This window comes from Pristis pectinata, chromosome 3, assembly GCF_009764475.1.
Source record: "Pristis pectinata isolate sPriPec2 chromosome 3, sPriPec2.1.pri, whole genome shotgun sequence".
Classification (NCBI taxonomy): domain Eukaryota; kingdom Metazoa; phylum Chordata; class Chondrichthyes; order Rhinopristiformes; family Pristidae; genus Pristis; species Pristis pectinata.
The window spans coordinates 44,582,203-44,608,324 of NC_067407.1; the positions used below are offsets into that span (position 1 = coordinate 44,582,203).

General features: G+C 42.5%; 1 protein-coding gene across 1 annotated transcript in view; it reads left to right on the forward strand.

Annotated features, from left to right (window-relative positions):
- Nucleotides 1–26,122, forward strand: part of nmnat2 (nicotinamide nucleotide adenylyltransferase 2) — a 199,243-nt gene that overhangs the window by 128,323 nt on the left and 44,798 nt on the right. The window contains exon 4 of the mRNA XM_052012983.1: nt 2,310–2,388. Within this exon, the coding sequence (XP_051868943.1) occupies nt 2,310–2,388 (79 nt within the window). The remainder of the gene's footprint in view (nt 1–2,309; nt 2,389–26,122) is intronic.

Here is a 26,122-nt window from a genome sequence, read left to right on the forward strand (position 1 = left end):
CTCTCGCCCATTATTTTTTGCTTCCAATCATTGGTGATATTTTCCTTCATTGCTTTAAATGGACAGGCAGCAAGAGCTGGGGCCAGTAGCAGTCAATAAAATCTGTAGGACAAGATTTACTTTCTTGGGCTTTGCTGAATATCAGCACAGGAGGAGGCTCATTGACCATGGCCGTCCTGCCTGCTGGCACAGGAAGCCATGTTGCATCGGCTTCTCTCCACCTCCCTCCCTCCACCCACCTCCTCCAAAGCAATACTTTGGTTGTGAGCATTCTGAATATGGATCTGCTCATTCCTGGAGATCTCCGGTCTCAAGTGCTGACGCCCTGCCAGCTGAGACTGAGAAGGTTAGAACCAAATCCTTCCACACTCTCAGCCACGGCGGCAAAGTACCTTGGCAGGTGTCAGATAGAACCAACATAACCGCTTGTACGAAAAAAGGAATTTTCTTCCCTGCTTTAAAATTCTCATCCTTCTTTGACGTAGAAAATATGAGTAGGTCCTTTGCCCCTTCAAGCCTGCTCCACCATTCAATGCCATCATGGCTGTCTGTCCAAATTCAGCACCATGTTCCAGTTTTACCCCCCTAATCCTTGATCCCTCGCCCTTAGAAAAATACCCAAACCCTTCTTGAATTTCTTTAATGGTCTTTGGCTTCAGCTGCTTTAACTTATGAGCAGGTCCAACCTGAATGAAGCTGCACTTTCTGTTACTCCTCTTGTGTTAAGTCACCATTTAGTGCATTTGCAGAGGAGCAGCAACTGGACTGTTGGATGTAGAATTCTTACCTGCACTACCTCAATGCACTCTGTACTAACTCAATGTAACTGCACTGTGTAGTGAATTGACCTGTACGATTGGTATGCAAGACAAGTTTTTCACTGTACCTCGGTACAAGTGACAATAATAAGCCTATACCAATACCAATCTGGTGTGCTGTTGGAGAATCTTTCCTTTGTTCATTATCCATTCCCGCACCAAGAGAAATGCATTATTTGATTTAAAACATTTCTATCTCGGATTATTGTTAGAGACGGTACATCGGACCCTTCTTCTACACACTTTACTTTGTGGATGACATTTTACAAATCTCTTCCTGAGGATCATTATACCTGATATTTTCTTTTCACTGTTTAAAAAGTTCCACAATTGTGTTCACAAGATGCAATGAAATGCTGGCATGTTTTAGGGGTAGGTTATGTTAGAACTTTAATCTAGGTGTGAAAGTAAGGCCTACACAGGATTTCAACAATATTTTGGGCAACTAAAATTCAGCAAAGAAAATGTGAAGATATAAACATTTTAAAAAATTTAAATAACTAGCATAATATGAAGAAACATCTAGTGCAGGAACCTAAATTCTCAACCTGGAATTAAAGACCATCAGGGCCGTCTTGAGCTTCCAGTTGCATTTCATTTCAACACCCATCCCCATTCCCACACTGCCCTCGGCCTTCTCCACCGCCACAGTGAGGCTAGACACAAGCTAGAAGAACAGCACCTCATATTCCACTGGGGTAACCTACAGCCGAATGGCATGAATATTGAGTTTTTCCAGCTTCAGGTAACCCACTCCCCCTGTGTTCCTTTCCCACTCCTACCAGTCAACCTAGGTTCTCTCTCCCTTTTCTTTCCCCCTCCTTATGTAAGTCCGTTACCTACCCCTCCTGGTTCCATCTGCCTATCACCCACACACCTATCCACGTGGGCCAACTCTTCCTATCTCTTCCCTCCACCCAACTCCATCTGCCCTTAGCTGGTTCCACTTATCACCTTCTGGCTCTGTCTCCATCTTTCACTCCACTCCTCCCACCCGGCTCCATCTGCCCGTCATCTCCCACCTCACCTGACTCCGCCTGTTGCCTATTCCCTGTCCTACCCAACCCTCTGCACCCTCAGTCCCAATGCAAGGTCTCAGCCCAAGATCCTGACCATCCCTTTGTCTCAATGGGTGCTGCTTGACCTACTGAGTTCCTCCGGCAGATTTTGTGCTTCAGGTTCCAGCGTTTGCCACCTTCGGTGTCCCCGTTCACAAACGTTGTTTCCCATCCCTGTTAGCATGTCGGTGAACATGTGCTGTATAGTCCCCACGGCTAGAGTGCGGATTACAAAACTACACGTAATGATTTAACTCTGAACCAACGTTTTGTTTGAATAAAAAAAATGATGAAATGAAATTCAAGGAGTAGTAAAGATATGTTAGATCTCCTACAGGCAGACATGCATTTAAAACTTAAGTTTGCTATGAGCAGTGGTTATTATAAGTAGTTATTAATGTAATGCCTGAACTAATTTATGATGTTTCCACAGGGTAGATCCATGGGAGTGTTATCAGGATACTTGGCAAACAACCTGCAGTGTTCTGGAGCACCATCGGGATCTAATGAAGGTAAGAAGACAAGGTTCAGCTGACTAAGGTTAATTATAAGTTAAAGTGGCTGACGATATCTTCCTTGTGTTGGGATCCACAAGGTACTTTGATCTGGATAACTGCTGCTGTGGCTGAAACTGATGCAAAAATACTGAGAGGTAAAGAAGAGAAGGAAATTAACATGTTTCCAACTTAACATGGAGATAAATGAATGAAGGAAGAAGCTGTTAAGGTGCAAATAGTGATAAGTGTGTCATGGTAGAGCACAGCACATCATCTGGAACTGGTTGCATGGTAACAGTGGGGCAGCAGCTGGTCCAAATTCACTGATCTCACACTGTGAGTTGGATTCAAAGCACCAGTACCAAAACTACTACAGCAGCATACATTGTTACTCGGAAAACAGAACTACAGCTATAAACCATTGAGTGTGGGCCTCCCACCCAATGCCATTTGTCAGAACTGGAAAAAGTGAGAAGTAAATGGGTTTACGGATTCAGAGAAAGGGGAAGAGGGAAGAAAACAAGGGGAGGTTCATGGTAATGCAGAAGGCTGAAAAGATTAAAGCAAGGCAAAAGAGGGTGGTAAAGGAGGGCCAAGGTATTGGTATTGGTTTATTATTGTCACTTGCACCGAGGTACAGTGAAAAACTTATCATGCATACTGACCGTACAGATCAATTCATAACACAGTGCATTGAGGTAGTACAGGGTAAAAACAATAACAGAATACAGAGTAAAGTGTCACAGCTGCAGGGAAGTGCAGTGCAGGTAGACAATAAGGTGCAAGGTCACAACAAGGTAGATTGTGAGGTCAAGAGTCAGAAGATGTCAGCAGGAGAGTAACAAGAAGATTGCTAGAGATATTAAATTCACTGGGTGTTGATCTGAAATTGGTTGAACTCTGAATTCACTCTGGAATGCTGTCATGTGTCCAGTTGAAAATTATGGTGTTGTTCCTTAAATTAATGTTGAGCTTGTATGTAAACGTGTGGGAGGCAAAAGGCAGGGAGGCCAGAGTGGAAATGAAATGGAGAATTAAAGTAACCATTGAAAAGAAATTATATGCAAATTGGAAGATACACAAGTAAATTGTTGGTTCAATTGGAAGGAGAGTTTGGAGCCATGGACAGAGAAAAAGTAAACGAATAACACATCCCTTGCAACTGTATTCTGCAGTAAACACAGAAAATGCTGTAAACTATCAACAAGTCAACAGCATCAATGGAGAGAGAATGGAAAGAGTTATTGTTTCAGGCTGATATCCAGCATTTTTTTATTTCAACTTTCCAACATCTGCATTTTTTGGCTTATAGAATATTTCTGCAGTGTTTTGCTTCTGGACAGTGGGTACTAGTCTCAAAGACGGTCTGGTTCTATTTAATTTAATTACTTGCAGACAAATCCCTGCCAAGTACAAAATGGTTTGATTAGTCCCTTAGGCAATCTACAGTATCTTTGTAAAAACAGGCCAGTATTTGTTAAGAGAGCATATGAAAGAAGAGGGAGTGGCAATTCATACCTGATCTATAAATAAGGTAGCCTTTAAAACCCATTTACCTACTTGCTTTGTCAAAGTTACTTGCATTTATCACAATTTTAGTCCTTTACACCAGTTATTTTCTTCAATGTAGAAAAATCAGCTTTCCTATTAGATGAAGTTTTGTCCCATTATAACTTCAATTTTACATTTCCCTCCCCATTAACAGTGTAAATGGCCATAAACCCAAGGACCGAGACTCTGTTTTCTGTTACCTGGTGTAAACGTGAAACATCAACCCTTTAAACTGCCCGAATAGTAAATTCCATCAGACTGCGACCTGAACTCCAAATGAACTGATAATTAATTTAAAAATTGATAAGTACATACTGTACAGTGTACAACAGTGGGTGAAATAATTCATTGTCTTTTATGATACCTAAAATGATAAATGTGCAAGTGACTTTCTCTCGGTACAAAGATTTTCAAATAAAAGCTTTTGTTTTAAAGAAAATCTCATGAGCAGAGATAAATATGCCTTTGGCTCAAGGTCAGAAAGGTTCACTCTTCACTTGCAGAGTGAACACTGTCCTCAGTCACCTCTAGATGGGAACATGTGCTCATGTTTTCCCTTCCCCAGTCTTTTTCTGCTGCTTTTTCCTGAGTGTAATAGTTTGGGCTGAGTTCCTGCCCTGCAGTCATGGAAATGTACTGCTCAAAAGAAAGTCATTCTGCTCCCAAACAGAGCAGAATTCAACTGAGTTTCTCCATCTAAATTATTGTTACTGAGGTTGATTGTCTTTATTGCCGAACTGGGTTGTCTGAATTCCTATCTTGGGTGTTCTTTGCATCTCAGCCACCAAACTCCGTAGTTCTCCTCATCTTTCTATCCTTCCTTCTGCAATCTTCGAACTTTTAAACCTTGAGTTCCACATGACTTCACTGAATGCTGAAGATTCATCTTGTTTTTCTGCCCAGCTGTATAGCTCTTAACTTGTGTATTGTGATGTACTTTCCTGTTGACAAAATGGAGAAGACAACAAATTATTTGCTTTAGGCCTCTTTCGTGGCATTAGTATAACTGAAAGATGTTTATTCTATGCATACATTCCATTTTTCCACAGGTTTAATCTTGTAGGAGTCAGTTGATTGGAACTGCTTGTGGTTTGCTGCAACTGTATATCCTTGTTCATGCACTGTTGGGAGACACTCCGTCTTTGTTTCTGCTGTTGTAGCAGCTTTTAATATTCACTTTGAAAGAACAGAGGATCTATGATAAATAGAATGTGTTTATTTTTAATTGCCTAACATCTCAATAATAACTACCTGATTGCGCAAACTTCATCACAGCTTTTGCCTACTAATTAAACTAAAACCCATATAATTCTCATTAAGGTAAGTTTAATTAGAAGATCTGAGCTTTGGACTGAAAAAATAGACAATAATTATCTTTTGTTTGGTATGAATGAGAAAAGCTAATAGTGCACTTTAAAATTTAATGGAATAAAACATATTAAAACCAGAGAACTAGTTAAAAGTCCAGCTATACTGCTTAAATCAAATAACTGCTGGAGGAACTCAGTGGGTCGAGCAGCATCTGTCGGTGAAAGGAACTGTTGATGTTTCGGGTTGAGACCCTGCATCAGGACTGCATTAGTCATACTTCTTGCTGATGTACAAAAATATGATTCCAGAAATCTGTGTGCAATGCAACATAAATGGGTACAGTATGTCCATATCACGTCCTTGATATAACGGACATTGATTTTTTGCACTAAAGTATCAGGCTAAACAAGCATTTGTAGATAATAAAGATCATAATAGTCTTCAAACTAATTGATCACCGATTGGTAGTTAGGGTTAGAACAACAGAAGCGAATAGCATTCACCATTATTCATGCACAAATGTTTCAGCATATTCAGGTAAGGAAAAATGCCCAGTTAAGTGCAGAAATCACAATGATACCATCCAAATTACATTGCTCCAAACTAAAAATCGGGATCGCACTGTCTACCTCATCAGTGAAATGCTTTGAATGCCATTCATTTGTTCTAATTGTGCAGTGGATACAAATTAAACTAGCTACAGAAAGTTAAGACATCCATTCTGTTCTTTAAATGATTTTAAATAATGTATAAATTACTATCAATTAATTGTTCACTCACTAGAAAATTAATCAGTACAGCTCTGTTGTACTTCACACTTCCTTCTCAGTCCATGTCCTGTTAATTTCACAGTCCTTCCGTCTGATTGATTAAGATGAACGCAGTAGCTTACACCGTTCACAGGTCCCAGATACCCAGTTTCTCTTGCTGTAGCATTTATCACGTAATACTTCTACCTACTTGCTGTACAAAATTTGTAAATCTAAATGGTCAAAGACAAGCTTAACGAACAACAGACACCCTAAGTTTCCTCCCCAATGCCTTTTGGTTTGTCATTTAACACATTCACCAAACACCCACGTTAGTAAATTTTGGCTGTGGAACCAAGCTGCTTAATGCTCCAGTCTTAACCACTGGTCTGGACTCAGCTGGATGATGCATATGTTCTTGGTCTTGTTTGACTGAAGAAGACAAATGTTAAATGAATATTATCAGCTTTAATCATTATCTATTTTGTTGGAAAGTGTAGCTATCTGATGAAAATGAGATTGAGCTGATATTTTATGCCCCATTTCCCATAGTTCAATATAGCAAGTATGTGCACTCATGAAATATTACCTGTGCATGTGGAACAGAAGCAGAGCTGGCCTTGTACCTGTATCCTACTGGACACCAGGAAGTACTTAAATTTGAATATGTTGATTTAGTGCCTAACATCTGTTGAAGGATCACTTGCTGAAATTAGTCATGGTAGCGTAGCGGTAAGCATAATGCTATCACAGTGCCAGCGACCCGGGTTCAATTCCGGCCATTGTCTGTAAGGAGTTTGTGTGTTCTCCCCGTGTCTGTGTGGGTTTCCTCTGGGTGCTCCGGTTTCCTCCCACATTCCAAAGACATATGGGTTAGGAAATCGTGGGCATGCTATGTTGGCGCCGGAAGCATGGTGATACTTGTGGACTGCCCCCAGAACACTCTACACAAAAGATGCAGTTCACTGTGTGTTTTGATATACATGTGACTAATAAAGATATCTATCTATCTATCTAGTTATCTATCTAGTCACAGAAGAGCAGACAGGGCATCAAACCTCTTCCACAGGATTAAGCATTGTATGTATTGGTGGCTGGAGAGAAGCCAAACCCAACTCCACAGGTATCACAGTCATCCACAATCCCCCACCACCTCACAGGAACCCCTCCCCACCCCCTCCACCTCACAGGACCCCCCATCACCACCTCCACCTCATGAGACCCCCTCCTATCCCCTCCACATCACAGGATCCCCTCCACTTCACGGGAGCCCCTCCACATCACGGGACCCCTTTGTTGCAAAGCTGCCTGTGGGAGATGTTCTATTACTAACTACCCTCACTTTTCCAGTATTGTGACTCAGGAGTGAAGTGCTCACTCCCAGTTCTGCCAGAGCCTGCTAATAATATAGAACATAGAACAGTACAGCACAGGAACAGGCCCCTTGGCCCACAATGTCTGTGCCGAAAATGAGTAGATGTGGCTAGGCTGTTTCCCTTGGTCCAGGAACAGAGGGCACAATCTTAGAATTAGAGGGTACAGGTTTCAAACAGAGATGAGGAGAAATTTCTTTAGCCAGAGGGTGGTGAATTTGTGAAATTCCTTGCCAGCTACAGCAGTGGAGGCCAGATCATTGGAGGCGTTTAAGGAAGAGATGGCTAGATATCTAAATAGTCGGGGTATTAAGGGATATGGGGATAAGGCTGGAAATTGGGATTAGAATAGTTTTTTCTCCCCGCGCCCCCCCCCAATTTCTCATTTCTTTTTCTTTTTTCCCTTTTCCTTGGAGCAGACTCGATGGGCCGAATGGCCTACTTCTGCTCCCTTGTCTTGTGATCTTGTGATGATGCTAAATTAATCCCTTCTGCCTGCACGTGATCCATATCCCTCCATTCCCTGCATAGTCATATGCTTATCTAACAGCCTCTTAAACACCACTATCATATCTGCTTTCACCATCACCTGTGGCAGCCCATTCCAGGCAACTACCACTCTCTGTTTAAAAAAGAACTGGTCCTGCACATCTCCTTTAAACTTTCCCCCTCTCACCTTAAAGCTATGCCTCCTAGTATTAGTACACTGGGTAAAAAATTCTGACTCTCTACCCCATCTATGCCTTTCATAATTTTATAAACTTCAATCAGGTTTCCCCTCGGCCTCTGATGCTCCAGAGAAAACAATACATTTGTCCAACCTCTCCTTATAGCTAATGCCCTCTAATCCAGGCAACGTCCTGATAAACCTCTTCTGCATCCTTTCCAAAGCCTCCACATCCTTGCTCTAATTGGGCGACCAGAACTGCACACGATACTCTAAGTGTGGCCTAACACTTTTAGATAGCTACAACATGGCTTACTGACTCTCATACTCTATGCCCCTAGCGATGAAGGCAAGCATGCCTTACGCCTTCTTTACCACATGATCTACTTCTGTTGCCACTTTCAGGGAGCTATGGACTTGGACCCCAAGATCCTTCTGTATATCAGTGCTGTTAAGGGTCCTGCCATTAGCTGTATACTTTCCCCTTACATTTGACCTCCTAAAGTGCAGCACCTCACACTTTCTCGGATTAAACGCCACCTGCCATTTCTCCACCCATATCCGCAACTGATCTATATCCCGCTGTATCCTTTGACAGTCTTCTACACTATCCACAACGTCACCAATCTTTGTATCGTCTGCGAACTTACCAACCAACTCATCTACATTTTCATCCAAATCAATTATATCTATTACAAACAGAGGTCCCAGCACTGAACCCTATATAACACTACTGGTCACAGACCTCCATCAAGGATAACACCCTTCCACCACTACCCTCTGTCTTCTATGGGCAAGTCAATTCTGAATCCAAACTACCAAGTCCCGTGCATCCCATGCATCTTAATCTTCTGGAGCAGCCTACCATGAGGGACCTTGTCAAACGTCGTACTAAAGTCCATGTAGACAACATCCACTGAGCTACTCTCATTGATCACCTTTGTCACCTTCTCAGAAAACCCTAATCGTTTGTAAGACATGACCTGTCCTGCACAAAGCCATGCTGACTGTCCCTAATTAACCCATGATTTTCCAAATGCCAGTAAATCCTATCTTTAAGGATCCTCTCCAATAGCTTCCCTCTCACTAATGTGAGGCGCACTGGCCTATAATTCCCTGGATTATCCCAGTTTCCCTTTTTAAACAAAAGAACAATATTGGCTATTGTCCAGTCCTCTGGGACCTTACCTGTGGGTCAAGATGATATAAAGATCTTTATCAAAGCTCCAGCAATCTTCTCTCTTGCCTCTCTCAATAACCTGGGATAGATCTCATTAGGTCTTGAGGACTTATCCACCTTAATGATCTTCAACAGACCCAACACGACCTCCTTCTTGATCTCAAAATGCCCTAGCACATTACTATACCCCTCACTATCCTCTACGTCTTTCTCCTTGGTGAATACTAATGCAAAATACTCATTTAGTACCTCACACACATATTTATCCTTGAGTGATCCTACCCCTTCCCTAGTTATCCTCTTGTTTTTAATGTATATATGAAATATCTTGAGGATCTCTTTATTCCTACTTGCCAAGGACACTTCATGGCCCCTTTTCACCCTCCTAATTCTCTGCTTGAGTTCTTTCCTGCATCCTCTATATTGCCCAAAGGCCCTGTCTCATTTCAGCCTCCTAAACCTTATATGTGCTTCCTTTTCCTTTTTGACTCTATTTACAACCTCTCTCGTCATCCCTGGTTCCTTTGCCTTGCCATCCTTGTCCTTCCTCCTTACTAGAACATGCCGGTCCTGAACGCTGATCAGCTGGTATTTAAACAACTCCCACATGTCAGACGTGGACTCGCTCAATGACCGCTGTTCCCAATTTGCTCTCCCTAGCTCCTTCCTAGTAATGTTGTAATTTTCCCTCCCCCAATTTAGTATCTCCCCCCTCCCCCCACCCCCCAGGTCCAGTCTTATCACTGTTCCCAAAATGCTCTCCTGCTGAAACGCCAGTCCCCTGGCCAGGCTTGTTTCCCAGTACAAGGTCCAGTATAGTCCATCCTCTGGCTGGACTATTCACTTACTATTTCAAGAAACCCTCTTGGATGCACCTAACAAATTCTGCTCCGCCTAAGCATCTTGCATTAAGGAAGTCCCAGTCAACGCCGGGGAAGTTAAAGTCACCCACTATGACAACCCTGTTGCCTTCCAGAATCTCGCTACATATCTTTTCCACTATCTCCCACTGGCTATTGGGAGGCATATGGTATAATCCCATTAGTGATTGTACCTCGCTTATACTTGAGCTCTACCCGTTTTGCCTCGGTGGATGAGCCCTCCAATCTGTCCCCTCTGCATGCAGCTGTGACATTATCCCCCATCAGTAATGCAATTCCTCCACCTCTTTAACTCCATATCACATCTGAAACATCATAAACCAGGAACATTATTCAGGCTCTGTTCATCTGCCTTACCCATAATACGCATTGCATTGAAATAAAAGCACTTCATCCCATCAGTCCCATCATATTCATTAACCTGTCCCTGCCTGTCTTACTTGTCAGACTTACTTGTCATAACCTCTACCTTCCCATTAACCCCTCCAGCTGATGACCTGCTGCTCTGTTCCCACCCCCCGACCACTCCAGTTTAAACCATCCTAGCATCATCTTTATTCCAAAATCCCTTCAGGGAAGTAGAAAATTAGAGGGAAGTGTGTTACTTAATAACCAGAATAAATAATAATTAAGTCTGATGTTCTCTTTATCTCCTGTTTCATTCTTGCTTTACCTCTTGTGCGTTGTCTTACTCATCAGGAGCAGGTTACGTGCCAATGAAAATTAAAAGATTAAAGCCCTAACCTTCTGGTTGACTACTGTTGTAAGCCTGATCATGCAATGTTTAATTTTACAATAAAATTTCACTCTGCATACAATGGTCACACAAAATAAAGTCTGTTAATTTAGATATGTCCTTCAGACTCTTCAATAACTTGTAACTAAAGACATTGACTAATCCTTTTTTCCAAAACCTTTCACATACAGATAAGTGAGAAAGCTAAATAGGCATCGGTGAGTTAAAATTACTTTCAATGTGGTAGTTACTTCAGCAATGCTACAGAAATAAGGGGTGTGTTCAAATCATGAAAGGAAATCCTTCAAGTAATATTTAATCGTTCACTCATATTTAATACTGAATTGCTGAAATGGGTCAATAAGATGGCCTGGCTTTAGTGAAATAGGTTGCGTTATATTCTCATTACACTGAGACTTCAGAGTAGAATAAGCTGTGCAATTGGTGGTGGAGTCTTTTTCTCTTTCTTCCAGTTTGGCTTGTTGTGAGAATTATCAGAGGATGAACAGAGCTTTCTTTTTCATATGGCGTGACCCTTTTACCCAAAATATCTAGCTTCTCTATTGAACATCTAGAATACACCTTGAGTTCAAGAGTTTTTCTAATACAGGTTTCTGCTGAGAAAGTAAATCCATTTAAAGAAATCTGTTTTAATTGCATTTCTTTATTGTAAATTGTTCAGAGTCGTGTTGTGTTTTTTTCCTTTTCTGGGCCTCCTGGCACTGTGCCCCATTGCTGAGCAGGATATGCAGTGCTCTGTGTGAACTTGCTGTGAAGTGCAAGAGAGAAGCTTCAGCAAATCAGTCCGTACTTTCATCCTCTTTCCTGTGTGGGTGACCTTCAACACTTTCTCCACTTAAGGGGAAAGACCCAATTGTCGTGGTCCATGTGGGTACCATCGACGTGGGTAGAACAAGGAAAGAGGTTCTGCTGAGGGGATTGGAGCAGCTAGGGACTAAATTAAAAAGCAGAACCAAAAAGGTAATAATCTCTGGATTGCTACCTGAGCCATGTGCAAGTTGCTACAGGGTAAGTAAGATCAGAGAGTTAAATGCGTGGCTCAAAGATTGGTGTGGGAGAAATGGGCTTGAATTCGTGGGACATTGGCACCAGTATTGGGGAAGGAGGGAGCTGTTCCGATGGGATGGGCTCCACCTGAACCACGCTGGGACCAGGGTCCTCGGGCTGTAGATTGGGCTTTAAACTAAATAGTAGGAGGGTGGGTTCAATAGATTGGAAAAGTATAGATGAAGTAGAAGGGAGGGAAAGTGCAGGAGAGGTTGCTGAAGTCTCCAGAATAAAGAATAAGACAGAAAGTTTAGAAAGGGATAAGAATTTAACCTCAGGCAAAATGGAGACAAATTTGAGAAGAAGGGTGGTGAATACAGGACTGAAGGTGTTATATCTGAATGCACGCAGTATACGAAACAAGGTAGATGAGCTCATAGCGCAGTTAGAAATTGGCTGATATGACGTTGTGGGCATCACAGAGTCCTGGTTGAAAGAAGATCACAGCTGGGAGCTAAGCATCCAAGGAATCACGTCCTATCAAAAAGACAGGCAGATGGGCAGAGGGGGTGGGGTGGCTCTGTTGGTAAAAAATGAAATCAAATCCTCAGCGAGAAATGACATAAGATCAGAAGATATAGAATCCTTGTGGGTAGAGTTAAGAAACTGCAAGGGTAAAAAGACCCTGATGGGAATTATATACTGGCCTCCGAATAGTAGCCAGAATGTGGGGTACAAATTACAACAGGAGATAGAAAAGGCATGTAAAAAGGGCAATGTTACAGTGGTCATGGGGGATTTCATATATGCAGCTAGATTGGAAAAATCAGGTTGGTACTGAATCCCAAGAGAAGCAATTTGTAGAATGCCTACAAGATAGCTTTTAAGGGCAGTTTGTGGTTAAGCCCAGTAGGGAGAAGTCTATTCTGGATTTGGTGTTATGCAAGGAACCAGATTTGATTAGGGAGCTTAAGGTAAAGGAACTCTTAGGAGGCAGTGATCATAATTTGATAGAATTCATCCTGCAGTTTGAGAGGAAGAAGCTAAAATCAGATGTACGGTATTACAGTTGAGTAAAAGTAACTACAAAGGCATGAGAGAGGAACTGGCCAAAGCTGATTGGAAAGGGACTCTGGCAGGGATGTCAGTGGAGCAGCAATGGCAGGAGTTCCTGGGAGTAATTCGGAAGGTGCAGGATCAGTTCATCCCAAAGAAGAAGAAGCATTCTAAAGGGAGGATGAGGCAACCGTGGCTGACAAGGGAAGTCAAAGACAGCATAAAAGCAAAAGAGAGGGCATACAATATTGCAAAAATTAGTGGGAAGCTAGAGGATTGGGAAGCTTTTAAAAACCAACAGAAGGCAACTAAAAAAGCAATAAGGGGAGAAAAGCTGAAATATGAAGGTAAGCGAGCCAATAATATAAAAGAGGATACCAAAAGTTTTCCCAGATATATGAAGAGTAAAAGAGAGGCAAGAGTGGACATCGGACTGCTGGAAAATGACACTGGAGAAGTAATGGGGAACAAGGAAATGGCGGATGAACTGAATAAGTATTTTGCGTCAGTCTTCACTGTGGAAGACACCAGCAACATACCAGAAACTCAGGAGAGTCGGGGGGCAGAAGTGAGTGTAGTCGCCATTACTAAGGAGGAGGTGCTCAGGAAACTGGAAGGTCTGAAGGTAGATAAGTCACCTGGACCAGATGGACTACACCCCAGAGTTCTGAAAGAGGTAGCTGAAGAGATTGTGGAGGCATTAGTAGTGATCTTTCAAGAATCACTAGAGACAGGAATGGTTCCGGAGGACTGGAAAATTGCAAATGTCACTCCACTCTTTAAGAAGGGAGGGAAGCAAAAGACAGGAAATCATAGGCTGGTTAGCCTGACTTCAGTGGTTGGTAAGATGTTAGAGTCCATTATTAAGGATGAGGGTTTGGGGTACTTGGAAGCTCATGATAAAATAGGCCGAAGTCAGCATGGCTTCCTTAAGGGGATATCTTGCCTGACAGATCTGTTGGAATTCTTTGAGGAAGTAACAGGCAGGATGGACAAAGGAGAGTCAGTGGATGTTGTTTAATTGGATTTTCAGAAGGCCTTTGACAAGGTGCCGCACATGAGGCTACTAAACAAGATAGGAACCCATGGTATTACGGGAAAGGTACTAGCATGGATAGGAGATTGGCTGACTGGCAGAAGGCAAAGAATGGGAATAAAGGGGGCCTTTTCTGGTTGGCTGCCGGTGACTAGTGGTGTTCTGCAGGGTTTGGTGTTGGGGCTGCTTCTTTTCACGTACAATACAATACAAGGCACTAATGATGGATTCGCTCGTGGGTCACAGCTACAAATTTCAGTTGTACTTGAGGCCTGGCCTGTTACTGAAAGGGCATCACACATTTCCATTGTCCAAAATGTGTTCCCTTTCTCTGAGTCTGGAGGAGGGGGGAAGAGGACAACAACTCTAGGCCAAAAGGCAAGCTTGGCATTGAGGAAGCAAGCAAGATAAGCAAAGCAAGATCAGGCCTTGTAAGGGACATAGCAATCAGCTAAGTGGCCAGAGTTGAGGAGGGGTGGTGGGGTGCTGATTAGGTAAGTGGCTAAGAGGGGGTTATATGGAGACCGGGGCTTCCACTGAGGCTAGATAGAGGCCTGGACCTTGGTGGGAAGGATAGGTTTATGGAGTTGTGTCATGTGGTAGTTGGAAAGGTGGTAGCAACGCATCAAAGGTAAATAGAGACACGAGTCCAAACGAGTGCTGTATTGTCCCAAGGGTGACCAACGATAATCAGTTCTGGATAAGATATTTATTCATTAGTCACACGTACATCGAAACACACAGTGAAATGCATCTTTTTGCGTTACTGAGAATGTGCTGGGGGCAGCCCACAAGTGTCACCATTCTTCTGGTGCCAACATAGCATGCCCACAGCTCCTAACCTGTAGGTCTTTGGAATGTGGGAGGAAACCAGAGCACCTGGAGGAAACCCACACAGACACAGGGAGAACGTACAAGCTCCTTACGGACAGCGGACGGAATTGTACCTGGGTTGCTGGCGCTGCAATAGCGTTACGCTAACCACTCCACTATTGTGTCGCCCTTGGAACAAGGTTGTCTAATGTTACAAATAGAATGCAAGAGGAACAATGCCATCCGAGTGTGCCCGATGCAAAGAGATGGCTAGCAGTTGCAGATTGAATGGTGGTTATTACATTTCACCCCTGAAAAAAGAACTTTAATTGCATAATGCTGAAATAAAAATTACACAATCTAATTTCCAGGCATTGGTTATAGAATTGGAGTTGATGAATTAAATGGCCTTTCTTGGTGCAGCAAGTAGAGAAAAGTGGCGATTTAATGAAAGTGTAAATCGCAGGCCTTGTGAATGCTGCAGTGCTGTTGCCAGGAGGGATTAATTCATTTGGGTCATATTGTGAACATTAGAAACTAATAAAAAGCCATCAAAAGTGTGCCAACCTTTGCAGAAAACAGAAACAGCCCTGAATTTTTGACTGTGTTTCGCATGTGCACCACCCCCCCCCCCCTTCCTGAAGTCAATGACCAGCTCTTTTGTTTCGTTGCCATTGAGGGAAAGGTTGTTGTCATGACACCATGTCACTAAGCTCTCTATCTCCTTCCTGTACTCCGACTCATCGTTATTTGAGATACGGCCCACTACGATGGTATCATCTGCAAACTTGTAGATGGAGTTAGGACAGAGTCTGGCCATGCAGTCATGAGTGTATAGGGAGTAGAGTAGGGGGCTGAGGATGCAGCCTTGTGGGGCACCAGTGTTGAGAATAGCCGTGGCAGAGGTGTTGCTGCCTATCCTCACTGATTGTGGTCTATTGGTCAGGAGGTCAAGGATCCAGTTGCAAAGGGAGGTGTTGAGTCCCAGGTTTAGGTGTTTGGAGTTGAGTTTGCTGGGAATTATATTATTGAAGGTGGAACTGTAGTCAATAAACAATAGTCTAACATAGGTGTCTTTCCAGATGCTCCAGAGGTGAGTGTAGGGCTAGGAAGATGGCAGCCGCCATAGATCTGTTTCAGCGGTAGGCAAATTGCAGTGGGTCGAGGTTGTCTGGGAGGCTGGAGCTGATGCGTGCCATGACCAGCCTCTCAAAGCACTTCATGATGGTGGATGTCAGAGCCACCGATCGATAGTCATTAAGGCATGTTACCTTGTTTTTCTTAGGTACTGAGATGATAGTAGCCTTCTTAAAACAGGTGGGAACCTCAGATTGAAGCAGGAAGAGGTTAAATATGTCTGTAAATACCCCCACCAGCAGATCAGCACAGGATCTGAGGACTCGGCCAGGGATACCATCTGGACCAGATGCTTTTCATGGGTTCACTCTCTGGAAGGCTGATCTTACGTCTGCAACGGTGACTGTGGGTTCAGATGCATTGGAGGTTGTCGGGGTGACTGGTGAGAAACCAATCCCCTTCTGTTCAAAATGAGAATAGAATGCATTGAAGTCATTGGGAAGGGATGTGCTGTTGTCGGCGATGCTGCCTGACTTCACTTTGTAGCCCATTATAGCACGTAAGCCCTGCCACATCTGATGGCTGGTCTGGGACACGATGTTAGACCGCAATTATCTCTTGGTATCCCTGATAGCTTTACGGAGGTCGTATCTCAATTTTTTGTATAGGTCAGTGTCACCTGATTTGAACGCCACAGTCCTAGACTTTAGTAGAGCATGGATCTCCCAGTTCATCCATGGTTTCTGGTTTGGGAACACCCGGATTGTCCTCTTTGGTACACAGTCTCAACACATTTGCTGATAAAGTCCGTGATGGTGGTGACATACTCATCTAGGCTGAGTGCTGAGTCTTCGAACGTGGACCAGTCCACTGAATCAAAGCAGTCAAATCGAAGCTCATCTGATTCCTCAGACCAGCACAGTATGACTTTCTGCATTGGATCCTCACATTTTAGTTTCTGATTGTGTGCAGGGAGAAGGACACAGCCTAGTGGTCTGATTTGGTTTCCTCCGTGTGATCTGGTTTCCTCCCATATTTTAAAAGACGTACGGGTTAGGAAGTTGTGGGCATGCTACGTTGTCGCCAGAAGAGTGGTGACACTTGCGGGCTGCCCCCAGAACACTCTACACAAAAGATGCATTTCACTGTGTGTTTCGATGTACATATGACTAATAAAGGTATCTTGTCTTGTCTTGTGAGCTGGGGGTGGCTCAGTAGGTGTCTTCCGATGGTTGTGTAGCAATGGTCAAGGGTGTTTGGGCCCCTGGTGGGACAGGAGACATGCTGGTAGTATTTTGGTAACACACTCTTGAAGTTGGACCGGTTGAAGTCACCGGCAATGATGAAGACCTCAAGGTAACGGGTGTCAAGGTTATTGATCACAGGGTATAGTTCATTGAGTGCAGGTTTCACATCTGCCTGGGGTGAGATGTAGACTGCCACCAGGATAGCTGAAGTGAACTCCCATGGCAGGTAGTATGGGCGACACCTCACCATTAGATATTCCAGGCTGGATTAGCAGAAACTCGCTAGGACTGTCATGTCTGAACACTACGAGGTGTTGATTAAGAAGCAGACCCCTCCACTATAACTTTGCCTGAGGACGCCGAACAGTCCATCTGGTGAATTGAGAAGCCCTCAGGATGTATGGACCAGTCAGGTGAAGCAGGTGTAAGCCACGTTTTGGTGAGACAGAGCACACAGCAGTTCCTCAGTTCTCTTTGGTAGGTCAGTCTTGCCCTTAGTTCATCAACTTTGTTCTCAATGCCCTGGACTTTAGCTCGTAGTATGCTGGGGAGGGGGGTGGCTTTAACCCACGCTGTTTCAGCCTCACCTGCAGCCCAGCCCTTTTACCATGTCACTGAGGTAGGTGACTGCTTAAGAACAGACCTGGAATGTGGGAGGAAACCAGAGCACCCGGAGGAAACCCATGCAGACACAGGGAGAATGTACAAACTCCTTACAGACAGCAGCCGGAATTGAACCCGGATCACTGGCCCTGTAATAGCGTTGTGCTAACTGCTACACTATCGTGCCTACTTGAGTTGAGTACCTACTCAATGTCAATGAGTAATTAATTCCCATTTTGTGTCATTGAGACCTACTTTTGTGTACAACAGTAACAACTCACTGTTGGGACAGTTCAGTTCCCCATTTACAAAAATTGCTCTATTTTGATTATTCAGTACCTTTATATTAGGCTGTAAGATGTATGCTAGACTAACTGTGTAGATAATGCAAATTTTTTCCACTATGGTGATCCATCTGTTTTGCTGCCTGGGTCTGTCAGTTATTAGATCACACAATGAGAGAAATAGATTGTACAATTCTCTCTGTATTTTCATCTACTATGTCATCTGTTCCAATAATCTTTCACCTTGATTTCCAAAGCACATTTTTATTCAAGTGAACATCAACCTACCTCAACTGGAAGACTATGGGTGAAGATTTCTTTTGCAGTCACTGGCAGAAGTTCATTAGCTGTTTCAATTTAAACACTTCCTCTGGATATTCACAGGATGACTGCAGGGGTTAGAGTTAGTGTTATCAACAGTTTTGTCTCAGCTAACTTGCCACTGCAGTTATTGCCTTGGGGTGTTCCCTTTGTAATGAATGAACATACTTTTGAATTAATGGATTTGCTGGCTGGTTGTTTATCTGGTGTTTGAGCAATGTTGCCAATGTATTCTGGCAATCTACCTAACATTCTTTCCTTCCCCAGCACCCGAAGGTATTTTGGAAATTATTTGGTGTAAATAGAAACTTGCTTTAAAGTGCTTGTAACTTTCCTTATTTTCCTCTCCCCTTGTCAGGGAAGTGAAAATCCAGTCACTCTCCAGGACCGAAGAATAGGTGGCACAGTTCAGGAAATAAAACTGAGGCTGAGCCTCAATGAGTGTGAGAATGTAGCCTTTAAATTTGTTATTGCATAATGCCGTGAGTTACTGCCTTCCAAGAATACTGCCAGACTTTCAAACAGTGTGAATTGAACCCGAGTCAGATTGCCCTGAAGGTGCAGATTATGTAAATAAAAAACATTGAGAGATTAACCAGAGTCAAAAAATTCAACATGTTTACTTCTGTAAATATGCATTTCTTTTTTGATCACCTTAAATTTGAAATCTGTTTTACTTACTTAGATAATGGATTGTTTCTGATGAGTTATGCAGTGAAAACATCCATCTATTATGTCAATAAAAGCTTGGGAAATGCATTCATTCTTTGAGCTTCTGAGTGAGCACTGTGATTCAAGGTGAGGGGCCTTCATTTTACAGGGCTGGGAACCTGAAAAAACTGAAATAAGTTAGTCAAAAGAAAAGCCCTCCAGTGGTTGGTGCCATAAAGTAATGCACAGGAAGATGGTTGTTGTTTTCAGAGATAAATCAGCTTTCTCTAGGCCCCATGCATTGCTGCAAGAGTTCCTCAATGCTGTGCCCACAACCCAATTATTTTTGGATGCTTCTTAATAAGCTGCCCCTTCAAGTTGTTGATTGACTGTTGCAAAGAGTCTGAGTCCAAGAATAATGAATCAGTCCATGATCACCTACATTAGGCTTTGGACAACATCTACATAAGGCATTATTATGGCAAGTATCATCTGCAATAAGTGAGTACTAAAATATAACCATCTTCACAAAATGAAACCCCAACCACCTCTTCCTGATCTTAAATGCCATCAGCTTTGCCAAGAGCGCCAATATCCGCCTCCAGGGGATTGACCACAAAACTAATTGGAGCTGCATAATCACTGGGGACAGGGGCTGGCTACTCTGAGATGAGTGACACACCTGCTGGCTCTCTCCACCATCTACTCATGCTCATTACTTACCTAGATGGTGAAATTTCAATACTAAACAAGGTCAGCTTCATTCAGGACAAAATGCTAGCATTGCCAACATGAAATATCATTACTGCAAGAGTTCCAGAAGAATGTGACCTTCTCCGTCTCCTAGAACATGAAAAAAAATTAGATGAAATTGAGATCTCAACACAATTTTTTTATCAGTGAAGATCAGAACAACATGAATAAAGCATTTACTCATAAACCTGCTGCAGCTAAATTTAGGATTAGCCATCTGACATTTCAATCCACTAGTATAAATTAATCATTGATTTTAGTCTGAGGCCCCAATGATGCTGTGCCCTCTACAAAGGCCTCCATGTTGAACAACGGTTCCCTTCTCGTGGAAGTATGTTGCTTAGCTGAGTAAGAAGCAGCTTTCATTATAAAGACTAAACATATGATTATTTCCTCACCCTTCAAGCTGTTGGAAATTAGACAGAAAGTATAAAGCCCTTGAAAGAGAAGAATTGGTTTGACTCCATACCACAGCTAAATTTTACATGATCCACTGATAGAATTAGGTGGGCTTTTACTGCAGAAGAAAGGACTGAGAGGAAACAAAGCTTAGGTGTCTAGGATGTTGACATGGATAATTTGAATATAACCAAATTATTTAATTTTAAATGTGATTTTTGGACAGGAGGATATGGGCATAAAAATTACAAATCTCAACTGACACAATCTTTGAATTTGAGAAAGGCAGTTTATTTTCATCTTTTGTTTTTGGGACCTCCCATTTGATTTTGATCATTGTGGTCAGGCTCTGACAAAGATAGTTAATGCCATCTGAAAATAAAAGTAGACAAGTGATTTACATAGTTTCCAAAATTGAATACAGGAGATGGAAGTGATCAAGTAGGTTAAGGAGGACAGTAATTCCATTATTGTGGTCCGTACACTGAGTATGATAAAGGCAATATCATGGGTAATCTTAGATTTGATTTATCAGCTGATTCCTTCAGTGTTCAGGGGGATTTCCTGACTTGCTTCGCTTGTAAGATTTCCCTGTGGTTATGCAATTCCTCAAGGAAAAAAAATGCAAAAGATACATTTCGATGATTGTCTTAAAAGCAAAGATTAAATAGACTTAATTTTCTTTATTCTGTGATCAATGCTTCCTTGATGCTTTAGTAAATGTGTGATTTATGAGGTTATTTGTGTTAGCTAAGATAAGGCTGTAGTAAATTATGTATGTAATATCAATGATTGAGATTGGCAGGCAGTAGCCCAGATTTTCATCTTACAAGAGATTTCACTCCAGAAATTTGGCATTGTAAATGTTCACCTGGGTCCTGCTGAATTTGGAAGCTTTACCAGAATTGTGAATATTCCAGGTAGGATATAGGGGCTTTCTCTCCTCTGATTTGGATTTGGAGTGTTTGGGTATGGGAAGTGACTTGATGCGTGCTGCAGCAGCTTCAGCCAGCCCAGCAGCGTCAGTCTGCTGGCAAATAAATAAAGCTGAGGGCACATACCACCAGACTTAAGGACAGCTTCTACCCCACTGTGATAAGACTATTGAATGGTTCCCTTATATGATGAGATGGACTATGACCTCACGATCTACCTTGTTGTGACCTTGCACCTTATTGCACTGCATTTTCTCTGTAGCTGTGACACTTTACTCTGTACTGTTATTGTTGTTACCTGTACTACATCAATGCACTCTGTACTAACCCAATGTAGCTGCACTATGTAATGAACTGACCTGTACGATCAGTATGCAAGACAAGTTTTTCACTGTACCTCAGTACAAGTGACAATAATAAACCAATACCAATGCAACAGAGGTCCCAGCACTGATCCTTGTGGAACACCACTATTCACAGACCTCCAGTCAGAATAACACTCCTCTTCCACTAGTCTTCTATGACCAAGCCAATTTTGAATTCAATCTACCAAGTCGTCATTGATCCCATATGCCTTAATCTTCTGGATCAGCCTACCATGAGAGATTTTGTCAAAAGCTTTACTGAAGTCCATGTGTACAACATCCACTGCCTTGCCTTAATCGTCTTTGTCACCTCCTCAAAAGACTCAATCATCCACACAAAGCCATGCAGACTATACCTAGTAAGTCTATGCTTTTCCAGATGTGAGTAGATTTTATCGTTAAGAATCTTCTCAAATAACGTGAGGCTCCATGGCCTATAATTTCCTGGTTTGCCTCTAATGCCCTTCTTAAACATTGGCTATTCTCCAGTCCTCTGGGGCCTCAAATGTGGCTAAAGAGGATGCAAAGATCTCTGCAAAGCCCCAACAATACCCTCTCTTGCCTCTCTCAATAACCCCATCAGCTAGGTCCCTTCAGGCCCTGTGGACTTATCCACCTTAATGCTCATCAAGAGCCCCAACATCTCCTCCCTCTTGATATCAGTGTGCCCTAGATTATTGTTACGAAGTACTTGTTTAGTATCTTCCCTATTTCTGCTGGCTCCCAGCATAAATTCCCTCCTTTGTCCTTGAGTGGTCCCTAGTTAGCCTCTTGTTTTGAATGTATGTATAAAATGCCTTGGGATTCTCTTAAATCCCACTCGCCAAGGACATTTCATGGCACCTTTTAGCCCTCTTGATTCCCTTCTCTCCTGCTTCCTTTATATTCCTCAAAGGACCTGTCCAATTTCAGCTTTCTAAACATTACATATGCTTCCTTTTCCCTTTTAACAAAATTTACAACATCTCTTGCCATCCAGGGTTCTCGAACCTTGTCGTCCTTGTCTTTCTTACTCACAGGAACATTTTGATCCTGAATTCTGACCAGCTGGGCTTTAAACAAGTCCCACATATCAGTTGTGGACTTGCTCAATAATAGCAGCTCCTAATCTACTCTCCCCAGTGCCTGTTTAATGTTGTAATCAGTCTTTTCCCAATTTAGCACTTTCCCCCTAGGTCCAATCATATTCTTATGCATACCTACCTGAAGACTTGCAGAGTTATGATTGCTGTTTCGAAAATGCTCTCCCACTGAAACTCCACAGGCTCAATCCCCAGCATAACGTCTAGTATGGCCCCCTTCCCTGGTTGGATTACCTATGTGCAGTGTCAAGAAACCCTCCTGGACACACCTAACAAATTCTGCCCCATCTGAGGGAATCAATCAATTTCATATTTATCATTTCCTTGCAACGTAGACCACTCAGCCCATCAAATCCATGCAGATTCTCAGAGCAATTCGGTCGACCCCATTCCCCCTTATTTCCCTGGATGCAATTTTCTCTCATGTGTCCTGATTCACCTGCTACCCACCTGCATGTGGCTAATTTACAGCAGCCAATTAACCTATCAACCAGAACACCTTAAGGATGCAGGAGGAAAGTGGAGTATCTGCGGAAAATCCGTGTGGTCACGAGAAGAAAGTGGAAAGTGCACAGAAGTGGCACTGAAATAAGACCTTATTAAATGATGGAACAGGTATAAGGGACTGACTAACCTATTTGTGCTTCTGTTTATTAATATGGCTGAAAACAGGATTTATCTTGAAATGCAACTGCTTATTTAATTAACCACATTGATTAACCAGATTTGAAATAAGTGCAAATAATTTTTTAAAGTTATATTTAACACTTTTCTATTTACATTAGTGTAGATAAGTCAGTTTATTCAGTAAATAAAAATAATTATATTGAAAGCTTTTTCCTGTCCTTGCAACCAAAAGAGCTAGTGTAACTTTGAGCAGGCATGAACACCAGCAAGACACAAATTAGCATCTAGTTGCAGTCATGATTAATTTGAGCTGGTGATGTGGTCGACTATGAAGGTGAGGTCAGGTTCTAACACAGTGTTTTTAACTACAACGTAAACTAAATTTGCAGCAGTTGTAATTTGTGCTTGAAACTCCATGATCTTCCGCGTCAGTTTGGCTGATTTTGGCCATGCTTTCTATTTATTGAACAGAGAAGTTTAGCCACAAGTATAAACCATTAGTTGGCACTGTGTTTTATGGATACAAATTATAAAATCCAAACCATTTTCTATCTACAACTCTTGCAGCCTCTCTGGTTCTTTACTCCTTAAATGGCCACTCTTCTGGTCAGGATTGCATTTTTTTATATGTTTATTGTGTAACTCACACAGAATTGCCGATCGAATTTTGTTTTCTTTATGAGACCATTCTGTTGCAATGCAGTACATCCAAAATATTAACTATATCAAACCCTCGAGTTTGGATTATTGTCTATCATATTAAAGAGTAGATAGGAAAGCATGTGGCAAGACATTTTACACTGTGTTTCTGCTGAGGGAATATTAATGACCACTGAATAAATTGCAACATTATTTGACTCTTATTAAATGGCCTAACTAACAGTCTTGAAAGGCTTTGCTGCAGCTGCTCAAAACAATTGGAATTGGTTTATTAAACAGTAAACTAAATCCAGAGGAACCATTAATGCTCACCCACCTTAGAAAATTAACCCATCCTGCTGCCCCACCAACCAAATGTGCAATCTGCTGTGTTTCCCTCTCCTCCCCCTGGATGGTCTCTCTAACACCGTTAACTCGCCTGTGCTGGATGACCTTTGCAATGTCACCATCTGAATCCGTCTCTCTGACTGGAAGATGCTCCAAAGGTCAAATGAGGTTCAAGCCTTATTCTGCTTTCAGTTGGCTGAGGGCTGAAGCAGATTATTTAGCCCTTGGAAGTCCTCGCTGCCATTTAATGAGGTCCTGTGTGATCTGTGAGCTGGCTGCATGTACCTTCTTTGCCCCTTTTACCTTTGATTAACAATCTTAGATTCAGGATTAGCAAATGACCCAGGAACTGATGTCTTTTGAAATTTGATCTTTGGCACCCTGTTTTGAGGTGGAATGAGTTAAAATGTCATTGCTTTCTGTTTCCTAAAATTGTGCTGTGATTCTTTCCAAAGACTGACAATGATCCTTTCAGTTCTGATGAACCATCTCATCTCCGGGGAAACCATCTGCGCAGTGTTGAACTGTACAACCATTGTGAAGCACAGTGAAATGCTGTAATGTCCCTCTTGCTGTCTTGCTTAAGATAATGGTTGACCTTCCTGTAGCTGAGACTTTATCATAACTTTGAATACATACCCTCAGTTTTCTGATTAGGCATAAACCCAACTGGAAAATGTGCAGTGCATGATTCATGCCTGCCCTGCTTAATGAGCAATGACCCTGTAGACATCTCTGGGGCCAGCCTCCTTTTTTTCACTTGGATAAGCTCCAGATATTATAAATGCCACTAATCGTGTTTGCCTTTTAAGGAGAGGAAGGAGGCAAATAGCATGCTGTAGGATTTTATAGTCCACTGCAACTGAATGAATCAGCATCTCTGTTGTTTTTGTTTCAACCAGGAAATTTCTTGCACTTAAAATTTAAGGTCTTAGAAATCGTAGAATCAAAGAAAGTTTATGACATAGGAGGCCATTTGGCCCATCATGTTCACGTTGGCTAAAAAAGAGCTACCCAGCTCAATCCCACTATCAAACACTGAGCCTGTGGTCCTGTAGGTCACAGGTACTTTTTAAATGTGCAACTCCCACTTGTCTTTGGGAGTTCCAGACACTGACCTCCCTTCCTAATCCTTCCTACTTGGAGTTTACGCCCCCAGATTTTTGTTCCCTTTGCTGAAGAAAATGAGTCCTTTCTGTTTGCCCTTTCCAGGTCTGTTTAGGGCAGGAGGCTGCGTGTTCAGACAATCTTCTGTGAAACCCTGTATGATGGGCAGACAAAAAGTTAGTTCTGTGGAGTAAAAAAAAAGAAAAACTCAAAAAAAACCTGTGCCATCCCCGACACCATACATGGCAACAATGGAATTAAATAATCTTATCAAGTAAACTAAGAGAAGCCATCTACATCTTCCATATTCACTTGTATCTCACTTGGAGGTCTGACAATGTTCCATTTTCTATTTTGTATCTGTGTGTGGATATATACATTTCCATTTGTAACATTGGCATGAGATGCAGAGTGGCTGCCATCTACTGTGGTGATTGGATTCTTTTCTATTCTGGGACTCGCTGGCAAGGAACCGTGGGCTGATCATTTGACACATGGGTCAGCAGTTATGGGAATAGCTGATCAGAAGGTGGCCATTTCGGCAGAGGCCCTGGGCTGTCGCTGAGCTGCAGACCTTCCAGTGATTTGGGTCGCCTGTCAATCCATTGCCATGGCACTCATAGTTTTATCTCCCAGCCTTCGCGTTGATGGTGACCTCTGCAACCAATGATCCAGGTTCTGCCAACCTTTTTTGGTACACTTGGATCGCAGGATGTCATGAGGCCTCAGACTGAGTGAGACCCAGAAGTGAGTGGGGTCTCTGGCTCACTCTGAGGTCAGGGTTGTGGCTGGGCTTGGGGCTAGTCCGGGTGTTGGTGGGGGCACCAGAATGCAGTTTTAGCCTCTTTGAGAAGTACTGGAAATTACTCATTTAGCTTGGCATGTATGAACCGCAATAAATCCAAGCGAGGCCAGCCATATTGATTGCTGTTAGTATTGATTTTACTTCA